General features: G+C 39.6%; 1 protein-coding gene across 3 annotated transcripts in view; it reads left to right on the top strand.

Annotated features, from left to right (window-relative positions):
- The window catches only part of tln1 (talin 1), a 131433-nt gene that overhangs the window by 99890 nt on the left and 12221 nt on the right, over nt 1-19322 (top strand). For all 3 annotated transcript variants that reach the window (XM_006627040.3, XM_015337597.2, XM_069187059.1), the window contains 19 exons: nt 224-313; nt 736-858; nt 1099-1242; nt 1650-1811; nt 3202-3342; nt 3844-4025; nt 4391-4523; nt 5172-5273; nt 8140-8310; nt 8875-9021; nt 9363-9464; nt 9766-9885; nt 10282-10428; nt 11739-11905; nt 12285-12468; nt 16277-16402; nt 16840-16956; nt 17334-17519; nt 18764-18871. In XM_006627040.3, coding sequence (XP_006627103.1) covers nt 224-313; nt 736-858; nt 1099-1242; nt 1650-1811; nt 3202-3342; nt 3844-4025; nt 4391-4523; nt 5172-5273; nt 8140-8310; nt 8875-9021; nt 9363-9464; nt 9766-9885; nt 10282-10428; nt 11739-11905; nt 12285-12468; nt 16277-16402; nt 16840-16956; nt 17334-17519; nt 18764-18871 — 2652 coding nt within the window. The remainder of the gene's footprint in view (nt 1-223; nt 314-735; nt 859-1098; nt 1243-1649; nt 1812-3201; nt 3343-3843; nt 4026-4390; nt 4524-5171; nt 5274-8139; nt 8311-8874; nt 9022-9362; nt 9465-9765; nt 9886-10281; nt 10429-11738; nt 11906-12284; nt 12469-16276; nt 16403-16839; nt 16957-17333; nt 17520-18763; nt 18872-19322) is intronic.

Genomic DNA, 19322 nt, shown 5'->3' with positions numbered 1-19322 from the left:
GAAGAAGAAGAAAGAGATCTTTTTGGAGGAGTTTCGTTTGGTGACTGTAGCTGTAAATTAGCCTGCACTGAGTGCAAGGCATATCCTCCAAAGACTTTATTCCCAGTTCCCCTGACGTTTGTTGGTTGCCATGCTCTGCGGTGGTTTTGAACCAGTTTGCTGCTGGAGCTGGGCACAGCCGTTGCTGGATTACAGCATGAACTTGCATGTTCTCTTCTTGAAGACGGTGCGCGGCATGCTGGAGAACCCCACTGAAGCAGTGAACGACATGTCCTACTTCGACTGCATCGACAGCGTGATGGAGAACTCCAAGGTAAGGAGAGGCAGCAGGCAGGGGCTGAGTGTCATTTCATAGAGCTCCTTCTCTCGCAGAGCTACTTTTCATTTCTCCATCGACAATTACTTTTCAAGTGAATGACGTTTATTCCTTATATGCTGATCTAACAATTATTTGATAGAGGCTGTCCTGCATAGGGAAGGATTGAATTGTATGAAATCTGCATTACAAAAAATTAAAGAGGTCATTCGTTTTGCACAAATTAAAGTGGCTTTCAATTGCATTTCAATTATTGCCTGTCATGTTATGAATTCAATGTAAACTCAACCTTAATTGCTCATTGTGAATACTAACTCTACTTGCACGCTCATGCAGATCACCTACCTGAACATATTGTGTGGTTTGAGTTCAGAACAGATGTATTTGTAGATCCTGATGCTGAGTTTTTTTTTATTTAGGTACTGGGAGAAGCTATGGCAGGAATCTCCCACAATGCTAAAAACAGTAACCTGCCTGAGTTTGGTGACTCTGTCAGCTCGGCCTCGAAAGCTCTCTGTGGACTTACTGAAGCAGCTTCACAGGTAAACTACGACTCTTTAGAAGTCATCAATAACATCAGTGTTGTGTTTTGGATGGCAAAGATCATGCCAAAGGGTGCCAGGTTACTTTATGCGAACTTCTGAAATAGTAAAAATGGAGAGGTGGTACATTATGAGAGGATCACTGCAGGCACTAATTACAGAACCCTGTTGGCAAGAGAAGAACTGTTTGTTTTTCTTCAATACTGTGCTTGTTCTCAGTGATTGCTCCTCTGTCTGTAGGCGGCGTACCTGGTTGGCGTTTCGGATCCCAATAGCCATGCAGGCCAGCAGGGATTGGTGGATCCGGCCCAATTTGCCCGAGCAAACCAGTCCATCCAGATGGCCTGTCAGAATCTGGTGGATCCAGCATGCACCCAGTCACAGGTACAGCATTAAAGCTTATTAAAACACCCTCTGTTAAGAGGGCATGTTTCAGATGGGTTCTGGGGAAGACACGGCTTTTAACGTAAACACTTAACATGAACCTGTTTGAATTTGCATTATAATTTTAAAAAATAGTTGTCAGTTTTTGGGGCGTCAGATTCTGTCTTGAAGTGGAAAAAATTATCTCCAGGGTTTCTTGCATCTAATGGTAAAGGTGTTGGATAGAGTCAGAAGTTAACCTTTCGCAGACAGCTGATGCTTTAGAGGCAGATACAAAAGATTCATGTAATTAAACATTAAGCCCAAACTGGACTTTTGTCTTTACTGCTTGTAATGACCCAGTTGTGGAAGTACTGCTGGCATGCTAATAAGGCTTTTTTGGTGTAATGAGCTGTTGGTTTCCTCAGGTTCTCTCCGCTGCAACCATTGTTGCCAAACACACATCAGCCCTCTGCAACGCCTGTCGTCTCGCCTCCTCCAAAACGTCGAACCCTGTTGCTAAGAGACAGTTTGTCCAGTCAGCCAAGGAAGTGGCTAACAGTACAGCTAATCTTGTCAAGTCAATCAAAGTAAGTATAAAAGTGGAAATTGAATTAAGTAGAGTTCTGCATTTGCACTCCCTTTTTATATATTTTGTATTTTATTTTTCCACTGAGTTAAATTTGACCCCATAAGATTTCTTTTAATGCTCTTATACAGATTCGATCTTGGCATCAAATACACAGAAGCAGAGGCTGTAGTCATGTCCCTAAGAGAAATAACTCTAAATGACAGTGATGATTATAAATGTTCTCCTAGGAATAGTCTTTGATTGCTACTATATAAAATTGAATTTAAACCCCAGAACCTGCAGCAAGAGGCAAACATATTAGTCTTTCTCTCAGGTCATTCTAAGTACTGAAAAACAGATGTGGTGATTTCAAATCTTGACACCATGATGCATAGTTAAGCCAGGAAAACTTGCATCTGCTTCCCACAAAGATCCAGTGTCTTCTCCTTTTTTATTTGACTTATTCAGCAATTGAGTAGTCATCTAAAGATGACAGTCCTATGCAGGAAACTCCAGATAAATTACAGTAATACTGTTGACCAGGGTTTCCATGAACTAAATATTTAACCAGGGATCTTAAATATCCACTGCAATCTTTAAGTATTTTACAAAAGCTTTGGTTTCACGTTGTTATTTTAATGTGTACAGCATATAGCAGGGTTAACCAGTCCCAGGTTGTATACCAGGTTGTTGGTGTTCCATCCACACCAGTCAGATGACTCTTTCCTTGTCTTTTGTTTGAACCTCGAGTCCAGTGTCTTCTGGAGTCAATCATTTGGCAGGTAGCGATGTGTCCTGTTCTCCTTACTACTATGTATGGGGATAGCTTTCCCAGGGCCCATTTCTGACGTGTGTTTTAGTCCTAAAGGAGGCAGTGACAAAGGTAGACTGGCCATAATGACCCCTGTTCCCCAAGAGTGCTACTCTGAAGATGGGAGAAGGGGATGCTCTGCCTGTAAACGGTCTAGGATACCAAATGCAGTGCAGATGAGAGTGTATGTTATATGTGGGATTTCCAAGTGTGTCATCCTGATTCCCACATTTTTCCGCTGGAAGCCCCTGTTTGCTGGAGTTTGAGCACACTGGCATCCAGGTGGCTGTGTGCTCCTGTTTTCCTTCCACGTTTGTTGTCAATTATGTCTTCTTCTTTTTAAAGGCAATCTGCAACACTCTTTTACAGGTTTTAGAAAAAAAAGCCCACATGTGCATTTGATCATGTACAGTTCAATGAGCTATATGTTACTAAGAGAGGAGCAAGAATTTGATGCGACAGAGTAACAGGTTTGCTCGTTATGAAGTTCAAGAGCTAGTGAAGATTTGTTTGAAAGTATTTGAGCTTACAAGGCTGTTAAACGATGGAATGGCTTGCTGAAATATTCAAACGCTGGTTTTCCTCTTACCCTGACCAGGCATTGGACGGGGCTTTCAACGATGAGAACCGTCAGAAGTGCAGGGCTGCAACCGGCCCTCTGATTGAGGCTGTGGACAATCTCACTGCCTTCGCCTCCAATCCAGAGTTTGCCAGCGTTCCTGCTCAGATCAGCCCAGAGGTACACTCGCACACAACACCGTCTCTCTCCTGCACAGACAGGTTTAGTAAATTTACACTAGTGAGGTGCCACTAATTTCCCTCCAGTGTTTTTTGCTTTATAGCATGAAATTATGAATTAGAATAAATGGAAAAATCTTTAAGTGGATTATTTCAGCATGGAACAATTTTGAGAGTTTTATTTTATGTGTAAGTGGAACGGGGCTTTAGTGCAGTGAGCAAGTTCCAGAAGTGATGTCTCCCCCTCTGAAACCTAGATGATGTAATATTGTGCTGTGGCAGAGGACTTGGTCTTTCGGCACGGTGGAGTTATCTGCTGTCTAGGTTGTGGCAAGCAACCATGATCGAATCCCAGCAGGAGCAGAGCTGCACTCATCACACATGCAGTATTTTTTTATTTTAAAAATGACATTTATCAGCATTCTTCACCATTTTGTTTCAGAGTTGTACAGAAGGTGAACGTGTTGTAAAACTCAATTTTGAAAATGCCTATTGTGTTTAGGGACTGGCAGCCATGGAGCCTATAATGGCAGCAGCCAGGACAATGCTGGAGAGCTCAACAGGGCTGATCCAGACGGCCCGCTCGCTGGCTGTGAATCCCAAAGATCCGCCTAAGTGGTCGGTGCTGGCTGGGCACTCTAGGACGGTCTCTGACTCCATCAAGAAACTCATCACCAATATGCGGTAGGAGCTAGACAATATTTTTCCACAATCTGCATATATTAATTATACAGTAAGGTATACCCAGAAGGTATTGTGTTAGTGCATTTCTAGTGAAATGCACAGAGATAAATTAAGAAGTTTCTTAAGTGTTCCTGAAGTTTAGTTATGGTGTAGCTCAGCACTTTCAAATGCATGTTTTTTTTAGTTGGTTGCAGTTATACTCCCATCAAGTCCAGATGTTTCCATCATGGCGGCCTTTTGAAACAATATTGTTGCTGCAAGATGAGGATTGAAAGCCAAGCATTTTCCATAACGTCTGCATGAAAGGGAGAGTGGCATAGTTCTGGTTCCTGTAATTTGATGACATCTGTAATTGCTCTTAACAGAGACAAGGCCCCTGGCCAGCGGGAGTGTGATGAGGCAATTGAAGTCCTCAATAAGTGCATGAGAGATGTGGATCAGGCTTCCCTAGCTGCTATCAGCCAGCAGCTTACACCCAGGGATGACATTTCACTGGAGGCAAGTACTGCATAGCTTCAGTTTGGCTGAATTACCCAGTAAAGAGGAGTCATCTTAATAAATCATACATATGTAAAAGCTCTTCAAAAACCATCTGAAGTTCTTTTTATGTATGTTCCTTCAAGAAACAATTTCATTCAGGTGTAGAAAAATCAATGATGATGAATTAAACTGTGATGGGACAAATGCTTCATTGTCATTTTAAAGTATTGTCATGTTTGTCCTAGTTTATTTTGCTTTTTATATAAAATCTGACTTTATTCCTCTGAGTGAGCACGTAGGTGTCATGTATTTGTTTGCACTGTGTATGCAGCATACAGGAAGGGTTATCAGACTGTAATTGGGCATGCTGCAAAGCAAGTATCCAAATTATTATTCATCCTATTAAATGCAAAAGATGAAGGTTAAAAGTACAAGCTGAATAGAAATATTTTTATTTGCAACAAAATCATGAATATGTTTTTTGATTAACTTATTTTTCTGCAGTGTTTGCATGCTCAGGCATGTAATGTTGGCACAGCTTGCTAGGTGTTGTGTGTGTTTTCTTGCTCTAGCAGAAAGCAAGGAGTGTACTGTGCCCTCATTGTTAAACCAACCCGAATTACTGCCCGTTAAAACCTTCGTCTTCTCCCCCCTGTTCTCTGTCAGGCCCTTCATGAGCAAATGGCAGCTTCAGTACAGGAGATTAGCAATCTGATCGAACCAGTTGCTGTAGCAGCTCGCTCGGAGGCCTCTCAGCTTGGGCACAAGGTAAGGCAGCAATGGACCCATTTCTGCTCCTTTATTCTGGGTCATGATGCAAGGCGTGGCTCATACTTCTGAAACTAGTACTTAAGCAGGGTTGTACAAACACAGAGGCTAGAGAAATCCTGAATTTCAGGAGTGATTGCAGTTTGTGTCCGCATTACCATTTTCATTAAAACTCAAAATCCAGATGCTTCCAGTAAGCAAAAAACAGATGCGACATTTTCTTCCACAGAATGTTGTGCGGTTACTTTGATCTGTATAACCATTAAGGTTTTAAATTACACATGTTTATATTTTTATTTACTTTTTGAAATGGGGAATTTCCCAAGGAATTTAGTCTTTTTTATGCAATCAGTATCAGATTGTCCTGCTTGCTAAGTCAGAAAAACTACTGAGTGCTTTGGAAATATTTTTGTGCTGAATTACACTTATCTTTTCCAAACCTCTGTCTGTAATATCTGCTTGATAATACCATCATTTAAAAAGATAAAATACACTTCTGTCCCCCTACCTAAAACTGTATTATACTCCGGTTGTCAGTTATATATGAACAAGATAGAGTGGGAGGGTGAGTCAGAATGTATTTTACATCAAGAGATGCAGCTTTGCAAAATGTGAATAATAGATTTTGCTTCATCAAGCTTGTTCAATGGTTTTCAATTTTGAAGTCACAGATTAACAGCTTGTTGACTGTGTAAAGATACAGTATGTGGTAATACAAGGAACCACTAAACTGGAAAAGTACATGCATTTTTTCCCCAACGTCAAAAGTGTTAGTTTTTACATCTTAACAGGCACCAGCCTTGAGAAACAACTAAATCCTACATCACTATCATTGTGCAAGCATTGACTAGAAAATCATAAATTAGGTAACTTTTTTCGGCTTGCCACCTCCAAGAGTTACAAGATCTTTTTACAGATCACAACTTCTTAGTTAATATTAGATTAAAAACTGCTGGACTATGTATTTCTGAAAAACGTTTTTAAAAGAATAAAAAGATGGGTACATAGAAACATAAGGAAATGGGAGCTCATAGACTAAAAACAGGCAGAGTATGCAAATTAGATTTGTGTTCTAAGATATCTAACCTCATTCTCCCATGTCTTACAATACTCTCACAGAATGTTTTATAGCCATTCTTCTTTCCAGAAGTACAATTTCTGAAAAGATAGTGTTTTTGGCTCGAGTTAGACATGACAGCTAAAACTGGCATTGTCTGAAGATTTATAGTAAACTGAGAGTTTGCATTGTGAAGGAACTGTGGCACAGTCACAACTCAAAAACAAATTAGTGAAATACCCTATCTCAGAAAATGTGTACAAGGCACATTTCCGGTTCATGCAGAACTGTTCTTAGGGTGCTCCATTTTATGTGCAAATTTAAAATTCAGAATTTTTGTGGATGAGGTGTTTTTTTTATCAGACATCAGTCCAATCAGGAATACCTTCCATCCAGTCTACCTATAGTACATTCTTATCTTATGCGAGTTCACAAATGGCAAAATATAATGCACAATGTACAGCACCCTCCAGAAGTATTGCAAATTCAATACAAAACCCACTAGTCTTTAGTGATGATGTAACTAAAGATGGCAGCACCAGAATGAGTTCTGAAATTTATAAAAGCATTCTGTTTGCTTATGGAGAAGAAAAGGCTTCCATACTTATTGGATGGTACATCGCCATTCAACATGACAGCGATTATAGCAAATACTACCAGTGTACCAAGAAAAAAAGAGTGAAACATCTTAGATAAGCCAAGTCAGTCTCAAACTTAAATCCAACTGCCAATGCATTGTGGATGGTAAAAAACATTGAAGTCTGAACACCTCTGGAATAGACAAGAACTCAAAGTAGCTGTGGAGAAATGAATTCCACATAGAGTTGGGTGAGCTTTTCCTTGGTCACAGACTTCATGCAGTAATTGTCTGAAATGGGATATTCAACCAAATACTATACTGACTTTTACACTATGAAATTCACATGAAGCAAATGTATCCTGATACGTATGATCCAATTTCTATCACTAGATTGAATTCAAAGTATGTTTTGATATGATATGATCCAATCTGTGTGTAGAATCCCACAAAAATATTTAATAATTGTTATTAATGTTAATGTTAGGGTTACAGATACAAATTGTTTGACCTCAAAGAAAAACTAAGGTTTGGCTTTACTGTCCCAAGACATTGGGATATATAGCTTTCTTAATTTTAGTATGTATTGTTAATGTGTTGTTATAATTCCTGATTTGGCAGCTGGTAGTCAATTTGACTTCCCCTGCTGTGACTCTTTTGCCGGCTGAGCAGGGACAAAGGCTGTGTGTGTTGATTTATCTATCATATTTCACACTGCAAGTCGCATAGCACTTAGTACAGAGAAGGCATCTATGGTTGTCAGCACTTCAAAGGCAAATCCTCGGGTGATGTGCAGGTCACATGGGTGGTTGTAACAAGCCCAGGTTAAACATTGCTCACTCAACCCCAGCAGTGCTCAGCAAATTGTACCCTGCCTCTTCGGAAATCCCTGTCACAGTTGACTAATGACTTAGAACCTGAACAGGCCGTGTCTGGACTACAGTGCTCAGCCTGCGCTCTAAACAAGTACCTGTGCTGATTAAGCTACTGAGCAGCCCTGCAGCTGCAGTGCTTTAAGCAAATTCTCTTAGCTTCTTTCAAGTCTTGTTTAGATCTGTATTTGATTAACTGCCTTTGGCTAAAGGTCAAGTTGATATGTTTCATGACCATATAACTGTGGTCTCCGTTTTTAGTAACAGTCAAAGTTAGTTTTCTCATTATTTGTACAAATTAGCTTTGATGGACTGGGTTAAAATAAATTTACTTGTGTTTGTTTTTTACTTTGTGCATAGGTGTCTCATATGGTCAGTTACTTTGAGCCTCTGATCATGGCTTCTATTGGCGCTGCCTCGAAGATCCTCAACAGCCAGCAGCAGATGAACGTGCTGGATCAGACCAAGACGCTGGCAGAGTCAGCTCTGCAAATGCTTTACACAGCCAAGGAGGCTGGAGGCAATCCCAAAGTAAGGCAAATAAAAAGCAAGTGACTGCAATGAGAAAATAATGTTCATGTCCACTACCACCACCACCAGTTAAATTAAACTACCACAATCTGCTTCACACAACTCTTTTTCTGCTTGTTTGAATAGCATCCAGATTACTGGCAAATGCAATTTTTAGTTAGTATTCAGATGTTGCCTTCATATAAGTCGATGATAATGTTCTAGCTTGTGGAATATAACACAAGGGTAAAGTTGTCTCTTTATTCATGCGGGACAGGGTGAGAACAAATTAGTTTTTAGCTCATGTTCTGCTTTGGTCATCTGATTTTAGATCTGTTAGTTGTTCACAGTACGTTATTAAATCTCATGCCCACCAGTTTGTGTTCTTTTGTGTCAACTGCATTGGTCAGAAGATACACCAAGTGTTTTCTGTAAAATTAGATTACTTCATCGAATCCTGCTCCAGATTTACTTAGAAGTCATTTTAAGAGGCAGTTTTGCCAGCATTATCGTTTCCCAAGTGCTGTCCCCCACTAACACTTGATCGCGGTCTCTGAGTCAGTGATGCTTTCTTGGCGTCCCCAGGCAGCACACACACAGGAGGCTCTGGAGGAGTCCGTGCAGATGATGAAGGAAGCTGTGGACGACCTGGCTGCCACACTGGCCGAGGCTGCCAGTGCTTCTGGAGCTGTGGGCGGCATGGTGGACTCTATCACTCAGGCCATCAACAAGGTGAGAGAGGCCACTCAGGGCCACAGACAGCACCAGCACATTAACAGTAAGCAGCTTGGTAAATTGTGGTGATATTTCTGGTTAGCCAGGGTAAAAGTCATTTAAGGTAAAGAGTGAATGTATAAAAGCTTTGCTTTTATCAAAACATGATGGTTGATTGTATGGAAAAAGGTGACATAAATCTGCCTAATTGTAGTTCAAATCAAAATGATTTTTCATCTTCTGTAAGAAAAAGATGCTAAAACATCTTAGCAAATGGGCTCTCTTTATTTCAAACTGTTCAAAGATGGCTTTCAACCCATGAACTGCCTTTAATTGTGTTTGGGGTGTGTGGCAAACAGATGGATGAGGCCCCAGCTGGTGAGCCAGAGGGCACTTTTGTTGACTACCAGACCACTATGGTGAAGACTGCCAAAGCCATTGCTGTCACGGTGCAGGAAATGGTAAGGCTTGCTTATGAACTCTTGACTATGCTTTGGAAGTATGTGCAGAAAACAATTCTGGACATAAGTATGTATGAGTTGTATTTGTTTTCTCCACCTCCCGAGTTTTTTTTAATGGAATAGTTCTTCATCAAATAAACATTCTTACTGATTACCTTATGGGTTGAATGGGTCGAATGGCCTTTTTTTTTGTTTGCAATGATTTCAATTTTCATTTATTTGAAACCAAATAGGTGACATGCTGATTGTTTCCTGTTCGTATTTTTACTTTTCTTCAAAGCTTTGTGGTTCTTGTTCCTAGGTTACTAAGTCCAACACCAACCCAGATGAACTGGGTTCTTTGGCTAACCAGCTCACCAGTGAATTTGGCCAGCTTGCACAAGAAGCTAAACCTGCAGCAATCACGGCTGAAAACGAAGAGGTATATGTTACAGAGTGATTGTATACAAGAGGAGTGGGTACATCTCTGTTTTTGTGACTAGTTAAACACCTCATGGAGTGATTTCCTTAATGTTCATGGGGTAGTCTAGAACTACCATCCTTCTGAACATAACTGCCCTACCACTGGTTCTTATTGTCTTACATCATCACAAGTACTCCCACTATGTTATAAGTGAACTGGTTAAGCCTTCACCCCACACTCAGTATTGGTGCTTAATACCAGTAGAGGACCTACATGTCTACCTTTGACATTAGATATATTGATCCTTTTTTGTCACTTTACTTACCTTGTGATGACACAGCAGGGCAAGTGATGTTTTAGAGGAGAGTGCACATGAAATCTGTTGTGAACATGAGTGTCCTTTTCATTTGATAGATCGGATCCCACATCAAGAAACAGGTGCAAGACCTGGGTCACAACTGTACCAGCCTGGTGACCAAAGCAGGTGCCCTGCAGTGCAGCCCCAATGATGCCTTCACCAAGAAAGAGCTCATTGAGAGCGCACGCAAGGTCTCGGAGAAGGTAGGTGCTTTGTTCATTTTTGTATCACATTTAAAGGTCATTTAAATGCAAGTAGTTCAGGTACTTCAACAACAGAGGATACCCCATCCATGTTATCGATAGGGCCCTCACCCAGGACAAAAACAACCATTGGATCATCAACTCGACCAGGAACTCCCAGTCTCACAACTGCATTCCTTTGGTACTTCCTTACCACTCTAACACACTCTCTATCCCCAGGACCATTATTAACAACTACTCCATGTTACAGGGCGATCCCTCCATCAGTACCCTTTTATCTAACTGCCCAATCATCTCATACCGCCGATTACCCAATCTACATAAACTTTTGGTTCCCAGCTCCCTTAACTGCACTCGGCAATCATCTATACCTGGTGCATTACCTCCAAGTACATATCTAACACCACACTCATTCAGGGCCCCTCAGGTCAATTCCGGATCACCCAGATGACATCCTGTACCTCCAGCAACCTCATTTACTGTATCTCCTACAAAAAATGCCCCGCTATCTACATTTTGGAAACCGGAAGGAGACTAGGAAACTGCTTCAGAAAATATGTTAGGGCTGTAATGATTAAAAAAAATTCTCCAAGCCCATAGTTTCTCATTTCACCTCCGATGGCTATGATCACAATGATCTCTCTGTCTCTGTTCTCAAAGAAGGGTTTCTCATCTCCCACAGCAGAAAAACAACAGAAACTAAACTCATCCTGAAACTAGGTTCACACCATCCCCCTTCTCTCAATGAACAACTAATTTTCGTGTAATCTTCTCTAATCTCATGCAGGTTTTGACTTCACACCTTTCTTCACCCCTCCCCACTTTGCACTTCCTGAATGGCCTTTCTGCCTCTCTGCCTCCTCCCCTCTCCCAGTTTATGTTCTCCTGTGCTATTTAATCTTTGCTGCCTGCCCTGTCTTTCTCACACCTGGAGAAACAATGTTTTCAGCATGGAACAAACCTATTACTTGTTCATTTGCATGTAAGGTCATTTACATGTTTAAATAAAACTAAAGGAGGATACTAAATTACCCTTGAATTTAGTATCAAGGGTCTAAAACTTTCTGCTTGTGCCACTTGGTGCCTTTTTTTAGGGCTCTATATTCTGGCCTACAGCTGTATGTGTTTGACTGCCACCAAGAACGATGTGAATGTGCAATTTTCATAACTGAACACTTGAATCATCAAGCTTCTTCACATCATCTTGTTCTAAAATTATTAAAAAGAGATGTATTCTAGTCTAACTGGTATGTAAGATGTGGCACATAAAATACATTTTAATGTTGTTTTGTTTGCTTTCTCATTTCCAGGTATCTCACGTACTGGCCGCTCTACAGGCTGGGAACCGTGGGACCCAGGCCTGCATCACTGCTGCAAGTGCTGTGTCTGGCATCATCGCCGACTTGGACACCACCATCATGTTTGCCACAGCAGGCACCCTCAACCGGGAGAACGCTGAGACCTTCGCTGATCACAGGTATGTGACTAGGAACTTGTGGAGCTCCACAACCTCACTGTTGGGGTTTCACTCATTCTTCAGTGAAGAACAAGTACACTCAGCCCTCAACTTATGAATACCTGGTTTCTGAATTTTCATTTGTTTTCTGACATGTTTTTTTGGGATTGCAAAGACACTTCCATGACAACAAAGACATGTACATCATACTCTGACAGAAAATGGCCGACCTCCAAAAACACAGTCCATCAATGCACCTGCGTGCTTAGACTTTTTGCACATTTTATCTTCTTTATTTATCTTATTACGTACAGTAAAACATCTACAGTGCTAGAAGTGACTCTATCACCCAGTGACAGATTTTGGCAGAAAAACAAAGCATGTCATTGCTCGCTTTCAGGGAGAGCATCCTGAAGACTGCCAAGGCGCTGGTGGAGGACACAAAACTGCTGGTGTCAGGGGCAGGGGCAAGCCAGGAGAGGCTGGCCCAGGCGGCGCAGTCCTCTGTCACCACCATCACCAAGCTGGCTGACGTGGTCAAGCTGGGAGCTGCTAGCCTGGGTGCCGAGGACCCCGAGACGCAGGTAAAGACCCCGCCGAACTGCTTCCTTCATTCTGCGTGTCCGTCTGTGAACATCCAGTTGTGGTGGCGTGCTTCAGAGGGAGCAGGCAAAGTCGCAAACTGAATGCTCAGTACTTGTGACTATTTAAGTCAGTATTATCTTAAAGAGAATTGCAACAACCGGAAATGTTTGTTTTAGTGTTAGTATAGACTTTCCTAGTTTTAGAAGTGCATTTCTTTTTCAGTGCAACAGTTCTGCATTTGCAATACATAGGAGTACTCGCTATAAAATTACTACAGCAGCAAGACATTCGTCAAATTGTCTGGGGCGAAACTATTATAAGATAACAAAGCCCTAATAATCTAAATAATTTAAAGTTACAAAGGTATTTATACTAGCAAAATAGGCAAATCTTTTTCCTATAGCATTTTATTTAAATTTAGATTTTCATAAATTTTTATGCCCATGCTAGTTTTTCTTTAAATTAACATTCATTTTTCGACTTTGTAAATCAATATATTGTAATAATGACAATAAATAATGTTTGAAAATAAGAAAGTTCAGGAAATAAAGACAAATTCATGTTTTGAAGTAAAATAGTACTGTGGTAATTGATAGAAAATTGAAAAATTAGGGCATTTATTACTGCCTTGCCTTTACAGTCTTGTGCAGTTACACAACAGAATTGACAAAAATCCTTCCTTGTTGCTTAGTGCTGTTTTTGCAATTCCAGCTATTTTCAGAAATAATTGGACAATAAACAAGGATATAATTATAAGGAACTTTTGAAAATGTTAAAATCAGTATAGGGAGTTACAGTGTATCAGTGTAAAGTGTTTCCTTCAGCAATACTAGAGTTATCTCTGGCCCTATACCCACACAAACTCATTCTATTACTCACACTCCTCACTCTAGATTTCTTCTCACCATTAGGATCCTCAGTTTCCCTATGAGTGAAATGTTTCCTGTTTATAGATGTTTTTTTTCTCCTGCTTTTCTGTTTAATCTCACGCTGTTTTTCTTTATTATATATGTCAAAAAGGAACTGTATTCTGCTGCAGGGGTTCCTTTCGGTCAGGATGTGGGTACCCTTTTGTGTGTGGAGAGGTTGAACCATCTGTTTCCTTGTTTTTAGGAAATTTGAAAACATCTGTGTGTCTTTGGTTTGGGTTTGATATTTTCTGTAAAATAAAAAAAAAAACATTGGGATGAAAAAAGACTTTCGGGACGCTAAAATGAACACTTTGCCCTTTACCTCATCAGTAAATTGTGTGTGAGTGTGAACAAGATGTGGACGATATGATCTAAGCTCTTATATTCCTAACACTTCCCTCATTCCCCCAACAGTGGGAGACATTGTCTAGCTTTGCCTGTGCCACTTGATTGATCTAACATTGCCACACTGTCTCCAATGTTAGGTGCAACAGAAGATGTGAACATGACAGAAATAAAGCCCTGTTTATGGGTTTATGGATTGTAGAAAAAGGAGGAATTCAAGGAAGTTTCCTTGTTTTTTTTTCTTTTTCATTTGAGCAAAGATTGCCCTTTAAATGAAAAATAGTTTTAATATTGTAGGGAGGAAAGTGTAAGCTCCACTTCATTGAAATCTCAAAATCATTTTATTGTTTTCCTTAAAATCACAAGACGCTTTGATGCCTTGCTCTAGTTTAACCATTTACCTTGGCTTGTTTTCATATTTACTACACCCATACAACAGGTTTGATAGCACCTGCCAATGTGAAATCCCTGTCACAAAAGTCTTGTTAATTGTGTATCACTCTTTAAATGAGTAATGAGTACAGCGCTAATCAAATAACCCAGCAGCCGTGAGTTAGACCGTTTACAATTTGTTTTGTTTCAGTCTGGATCTTTATTTTCAGGAGATTAATAATGCTTTGAATTGCTACTGTATGCTTCCCTTGTTTTACTTAAAATCATAATTTATTTGTTTTAATATGTGTACTAAATGCAAGCAAGTTAATACATCTAGAAATTAAGTATTAAGAGAAGTCCCAAATAGGCAAGTCAGGTGTCAAAATCTTTTTTCCTTGAGTGGCTAGTGGTCTATAAAAATGGCCTTAAGTAAAGCAGCCTTTATTCAATCCCCAACATGCATATTATTTTATATTGCATTTGTATTTATAATATATTCTTGAGCTTTATTTTTCATGCATATTTTGTTCATCCTTGTAGTTATTTATGACCTGAAATCAATTCTTATACAGTGCCCCAGAGTAACACCTCCATATTGTCTGTAAGCAAAAACACATCCATCCATTATCAGAAGGTTCCTTTTACCTGGCGAGGGTCACAGCAGCTGGGGCCTACCCCAGAAGCAGAGGGTACTAAGAATACACCCTGGGCGGGATACCTGTCCACCAGAGGGTACACACACTAATACAATTTAGATTTACATTTTCTGATGAAGAAAGAATATATTTAGGAATGAAAGTGAGTCGCTCCTGGCCAGGTTTTTGTTGCTACGGAAAGGTAAGGAATTATCATAGTCATCAAAACTACGCTACACTATCCAATTGTGGTCTCAAAACCGTCAATTAACCAAATATTCTTAGTCACTGCGGAAACAAAAAATCTATTTTTACTGCGCAAAATCCTTTGGGGGGCCAAGGTTAGAAAACAACATCTCGACAAAGCCGAAGGGACAGAACTCTGGAACTCAAAAAAACATCCATACAAGAAATATGGGTGGTATTAATGAGGTCTTTGTTCATTCTGATGTTTGGGCAGGTGTTTGATTCACGTTTTAAAACTAATAAACTTCACATCTTTATGCGCTGTTTATAAGCGAAGAGCTTTTTACTACCATGCAGAAAACTAACTTGTCAGAGTCGCAAGAGCTCACAGGGCCCAGGTCTGCATCCTTTGGCTGCCTGTTCGAGTGTAATAATCTATCTGGAACTGCCTGGCGTTTTGTGGCTGGCTTCTGCCCGTTTCATGCTTAACAACTTTTCTTTTTCAAAACGTTTTTGTTTGAGAAGTTAAGATCAACTGCAGTGGGACTGTTGGTGTGCTTTGAATATGACAATATAAAGGCACATCTGTCTGCAGATAGGATGTGTTTGTTTGAACACTGTGACTTGCTGTTCAAAGGCAGACTTAATTGATAATGACTGGTTAAGGGAGACATCAGCAAGCACCTTCCTTGTGTTTTTCTGATATTTGTTATGCCTGAGCAGCATAAAGATTTAATCAACTTGGATAGATAAAATATGGGTTTAGAAATGTTTTTGACTCCTTTTGGCTATCACAAAAATGTATTCCATTCATCATTGAATACATTTAATTGGACTTTTCTTAACTGTTATATTATAGTACTGCAAAGAAAAAAAATTGATTTGCTCAATGGAGGGTTTTTTAAATTGGATCCCCTTTTACAACCATACATTTTCCCAGTAGTGTATCAGTTTAACAATAGCATACTTTTTCAGTTGATTTCAGAACATTCCCAGACATCCGTGAGACTAAAAACCATTACATTTCATCCGAATTCCTTTTCTGCCTTGAAATCCTCTTTTTTGTAGTTACTGGAAGTTTCCTTTTTTATGGAAGTGCACACTGTTTTGTGGCCATATCAGGGTGAATGAACCCATTTATCATTATCTTGACAGGCCCCCTTTTTACTTTAAACAAAATATATTTGCGTTTACCCTTTTTCTGGTTTTGTGAATTTGCCTAAAGCAGTGAGATTACAATATAGCCTTCGTTGAGAACCTTACTGCAGTTTAGTGCTGTAATGTCTTATTTTACCCACAAGGTGGCAATGCAGTTGCACTGCACATCATTACTACATACTTTTTATTCCTAATAGGTGGTCCTGATCAACGCAGTGAAAGATGTGGCAAAGGCTCTTGGTGACCTGATTAGTGCCACCAAGGCAGCAGCAGGGAAGCCACACGATGACCCAGCCATGCTTCAGCTCAAGAATTCTGCCAAGGTGCACAGCTAATGTTCACTTCTCCTCAGCCCACCCATTCTAAATAGTTTTATTTTATGTTCATTCTACTCTCTTGTATGAACAGGTTTCTTGCATTCATCTAAAAACTACATTCTGTCACTTAAACAAGAATTACTCTAATACTGTTCCTTTACATCAGAAACCTGTAGTATATTAATATTTTCCAAAAAACAAACCATGAGCAATGCATTCAAGAGTAATATATAAAAATTGTGATACTGTTCTTTATTTAGTAGTATTTGGAACCTTTCTCTTTCCTGTCCTTGTATGACATTATTTTGTGTTTCATCTGTAAATAGTGCCAAACAACATGAGAATGATTTTCACAGAGTATTTTATTCTGTATCGAGTGTGCTACACGTCCCGGGTGTCCTAACAGCTGCAGTGTTGCTCAGTAAGCATACCTGTCCTTCCAGGTGATGGTGACCAATGTGACATCACTCCTGAAGACGGTCAAGGCTGTGGAAGATGAAGCTACTAAAGGAACCAGAGCCCTAGAGGCCACCATTGAGCACATTAAACAGGAGCTGGCAGTGAGTATTGCATTGCTTTGGTACTTGACCATTGGTATTTCCTCAGCATATCCTTATATGGAAACTTTCTTACAGGCTAGTATTCCTGTTCTGCCTCAAGTGACTTTTCAAGATGTTTCAGGCTGTTACTACTTTTATTTTCATTGCAATAAGGAATTGATTTCAGTCTACAGCATATGTGCATACTTACGTTTAATTAACTTGTACTTTGTGGTCTGAAATTATGATAACATTTATAAATAAATACGTTTTTAACCAGTCATGCAGAACTTTGGAAATCATTGGTAATGCTAAATACTGTCACAACGATAGCACTGTATATTCAGAACAAATCTGATTGTTCTGAGATCTCCTTTCTTCTGTTTTTTGGCTTGAAGGTATTCAAAAGCCCAGAACCTCCTCCCAAGACAGCAACACCAGAGGAATTCATCCGCATGACAAAAGGCATCACTATGGCAACCGCGAAAGCAGTGGCTGCTGGGAACTCGTGTCGTCAAGAAGACATCATTGCTACGGCTAACTTGAGCCGTAGGGCCATAGCTGATATGTTGCACTCTTGTAAGGTGAGGAAAAAATCTAAACCCATTATGTTTTCACTCTATTAATCATGTTTGTTAAATACCTGAAAACTTTTGAACTAAGTTAAGTAATTTGACTTTAATATCTCTATTTGTATTTGAATTAGCTACATGTCCTTTTTATCATTGTTTACTTCCAGTATGTAGTGAATTGATGGCATGCTTTCTGAGGATGCACAGATTCTCAATGAAGGAGTTTTGGTGTCTGCTTTTTGATATGTCAGGTGTCAGTGTACACAAACACATTTGGAAAAAGAGCATGAAAGTATCAAGTTGATGACTGAAACAAACTGATCACCGAGTACGATAGGGTAAATTCCCAGTAACCCATAAAAACCAGGCGGTCCATATCCATTTTCACACAGGAGCCTTGGGAAAAAGTGTGCAAGGACTCAGGTCTTGGCTACCCTGTGTCTTTGCCAGTTTTAGACATGGTGAGCTGGAAGAAGTTGGGTCAGGCAGTTTTGTTTTACACCCCCCAGTTAAGCATGTAGTTCTTCCTTCATTCGAAAGGTTGTAGAATCATTTAGATTTATTTCACCGCACCAGTGAAGATGTCTTTTGGCGGGTTCAGTAAAAACCAAAAAGTTTAACTCAGGCAAGGTTCCATCTGATACAGTTTTGTGCTCATATATTCATCTCTTGTATATATAATCTTTTGGAAACTGCATTTTCCCAGCTTCATAATGAAAATAAATTGAGAGCTTTTGACATTACTAAATACATAATCAGCCTCATCTGCCTCTTATTTGCTCACAACTGAGCAACAGCATGAGTGGCTATTTTTTGACAAATCATCTCAAGTAAAATTAAAAGTACCTGTAGATGTGTCCTCATTGTTACTTATTTTAGTTATTATGATGATTTGTTTAGAACTGTTAAAGCCAAAGCTTTTCTTGTCAGATCTACATCAGTAAACAATTTTTCTACCAATATCTACAATACTATAAACAAAATGGTAAAAGTGTTTTTAATAAAATTGTGTATGACGTAAGGTAGAATTTTTCTGTGAAGTTCATAAAAAAACGCTTTTTGTTTATAAGAATTGGTTCAGAACTAGAAATTGTGCTTTGACCATTTTTGAAGTGATTTTAGAAAAACTGTGACCTTGCACTAGGAGTTGGTCATAGCAATGGGATCCAACTTACTAGATATTGTCTGCATATAATTTATGTAGATAAATAGAGCTGAAAAATTATTTACTATCCTCTTATATTATTTTAATGCAGCAAGCGGCATATCACCCTGAAGTAAGTAAAGATGTGCAGACAAGAGCTCTCCGATATGGCAAAGAGTGTGCAACTGGATACCTGGGCCTGCTGGAGCATGTTCTGGTGGTGAGTCCTCTTCTGACAGCTTGATGCCCTCTCTAATAGTGTGTTCAGGATTAGTGTTCGGTCACACAGGGGTTTCGTTTTACATTTCAGTGCAGCACTCAAGTCCATTGCATACCAGAAGAGATGGCTTACAGAATACTCTAAAATGTACAATATCAACATTTCCCCTTCCTGACATTGACATAAAAAATTGTTTTTGTTTGTTTTTTATTTTTTAAAGGTATTGCTGTATTCATAGTAAAACTATAGTTTTGTATTCTTGAAAAATTGCTCACTAATTTCTCAAGACCAGTAGTATTTTGTAGATTCCTTGAGTGTCAAAGACGGCAGAAGTAATTGACTTAATTGTAAACATTGAAAGTTTTGATTGACTTTTCTGACTGCACAGTTCACATTGCATTAGTTTCGGGTTATAGGACTGAAATAAAGTTTATTATGATTTGGCTGCAAG

This window comes from Lepisosteus oculatus, chromosome 3 (genome assembly GCF_040954835.1).
Source record: "Lepisosteus oculatus isolate fLepOcu1 chromosome 3, fLepOcu1.hap2, whole genome shotgun sequence".
Taxonomy (NCBI): Eukaryota; Metazoa; Chordata; class Actinopteri; order Semionotiformes; family Lepisosteidae; genus Lepisosteus; species Lepisosteus oculatus.
The sequence above is the reverse complement of the archived record's forward strand: the minus strand, read 5'-3'. Positions and strand labels throughout refer to the sequence as shown.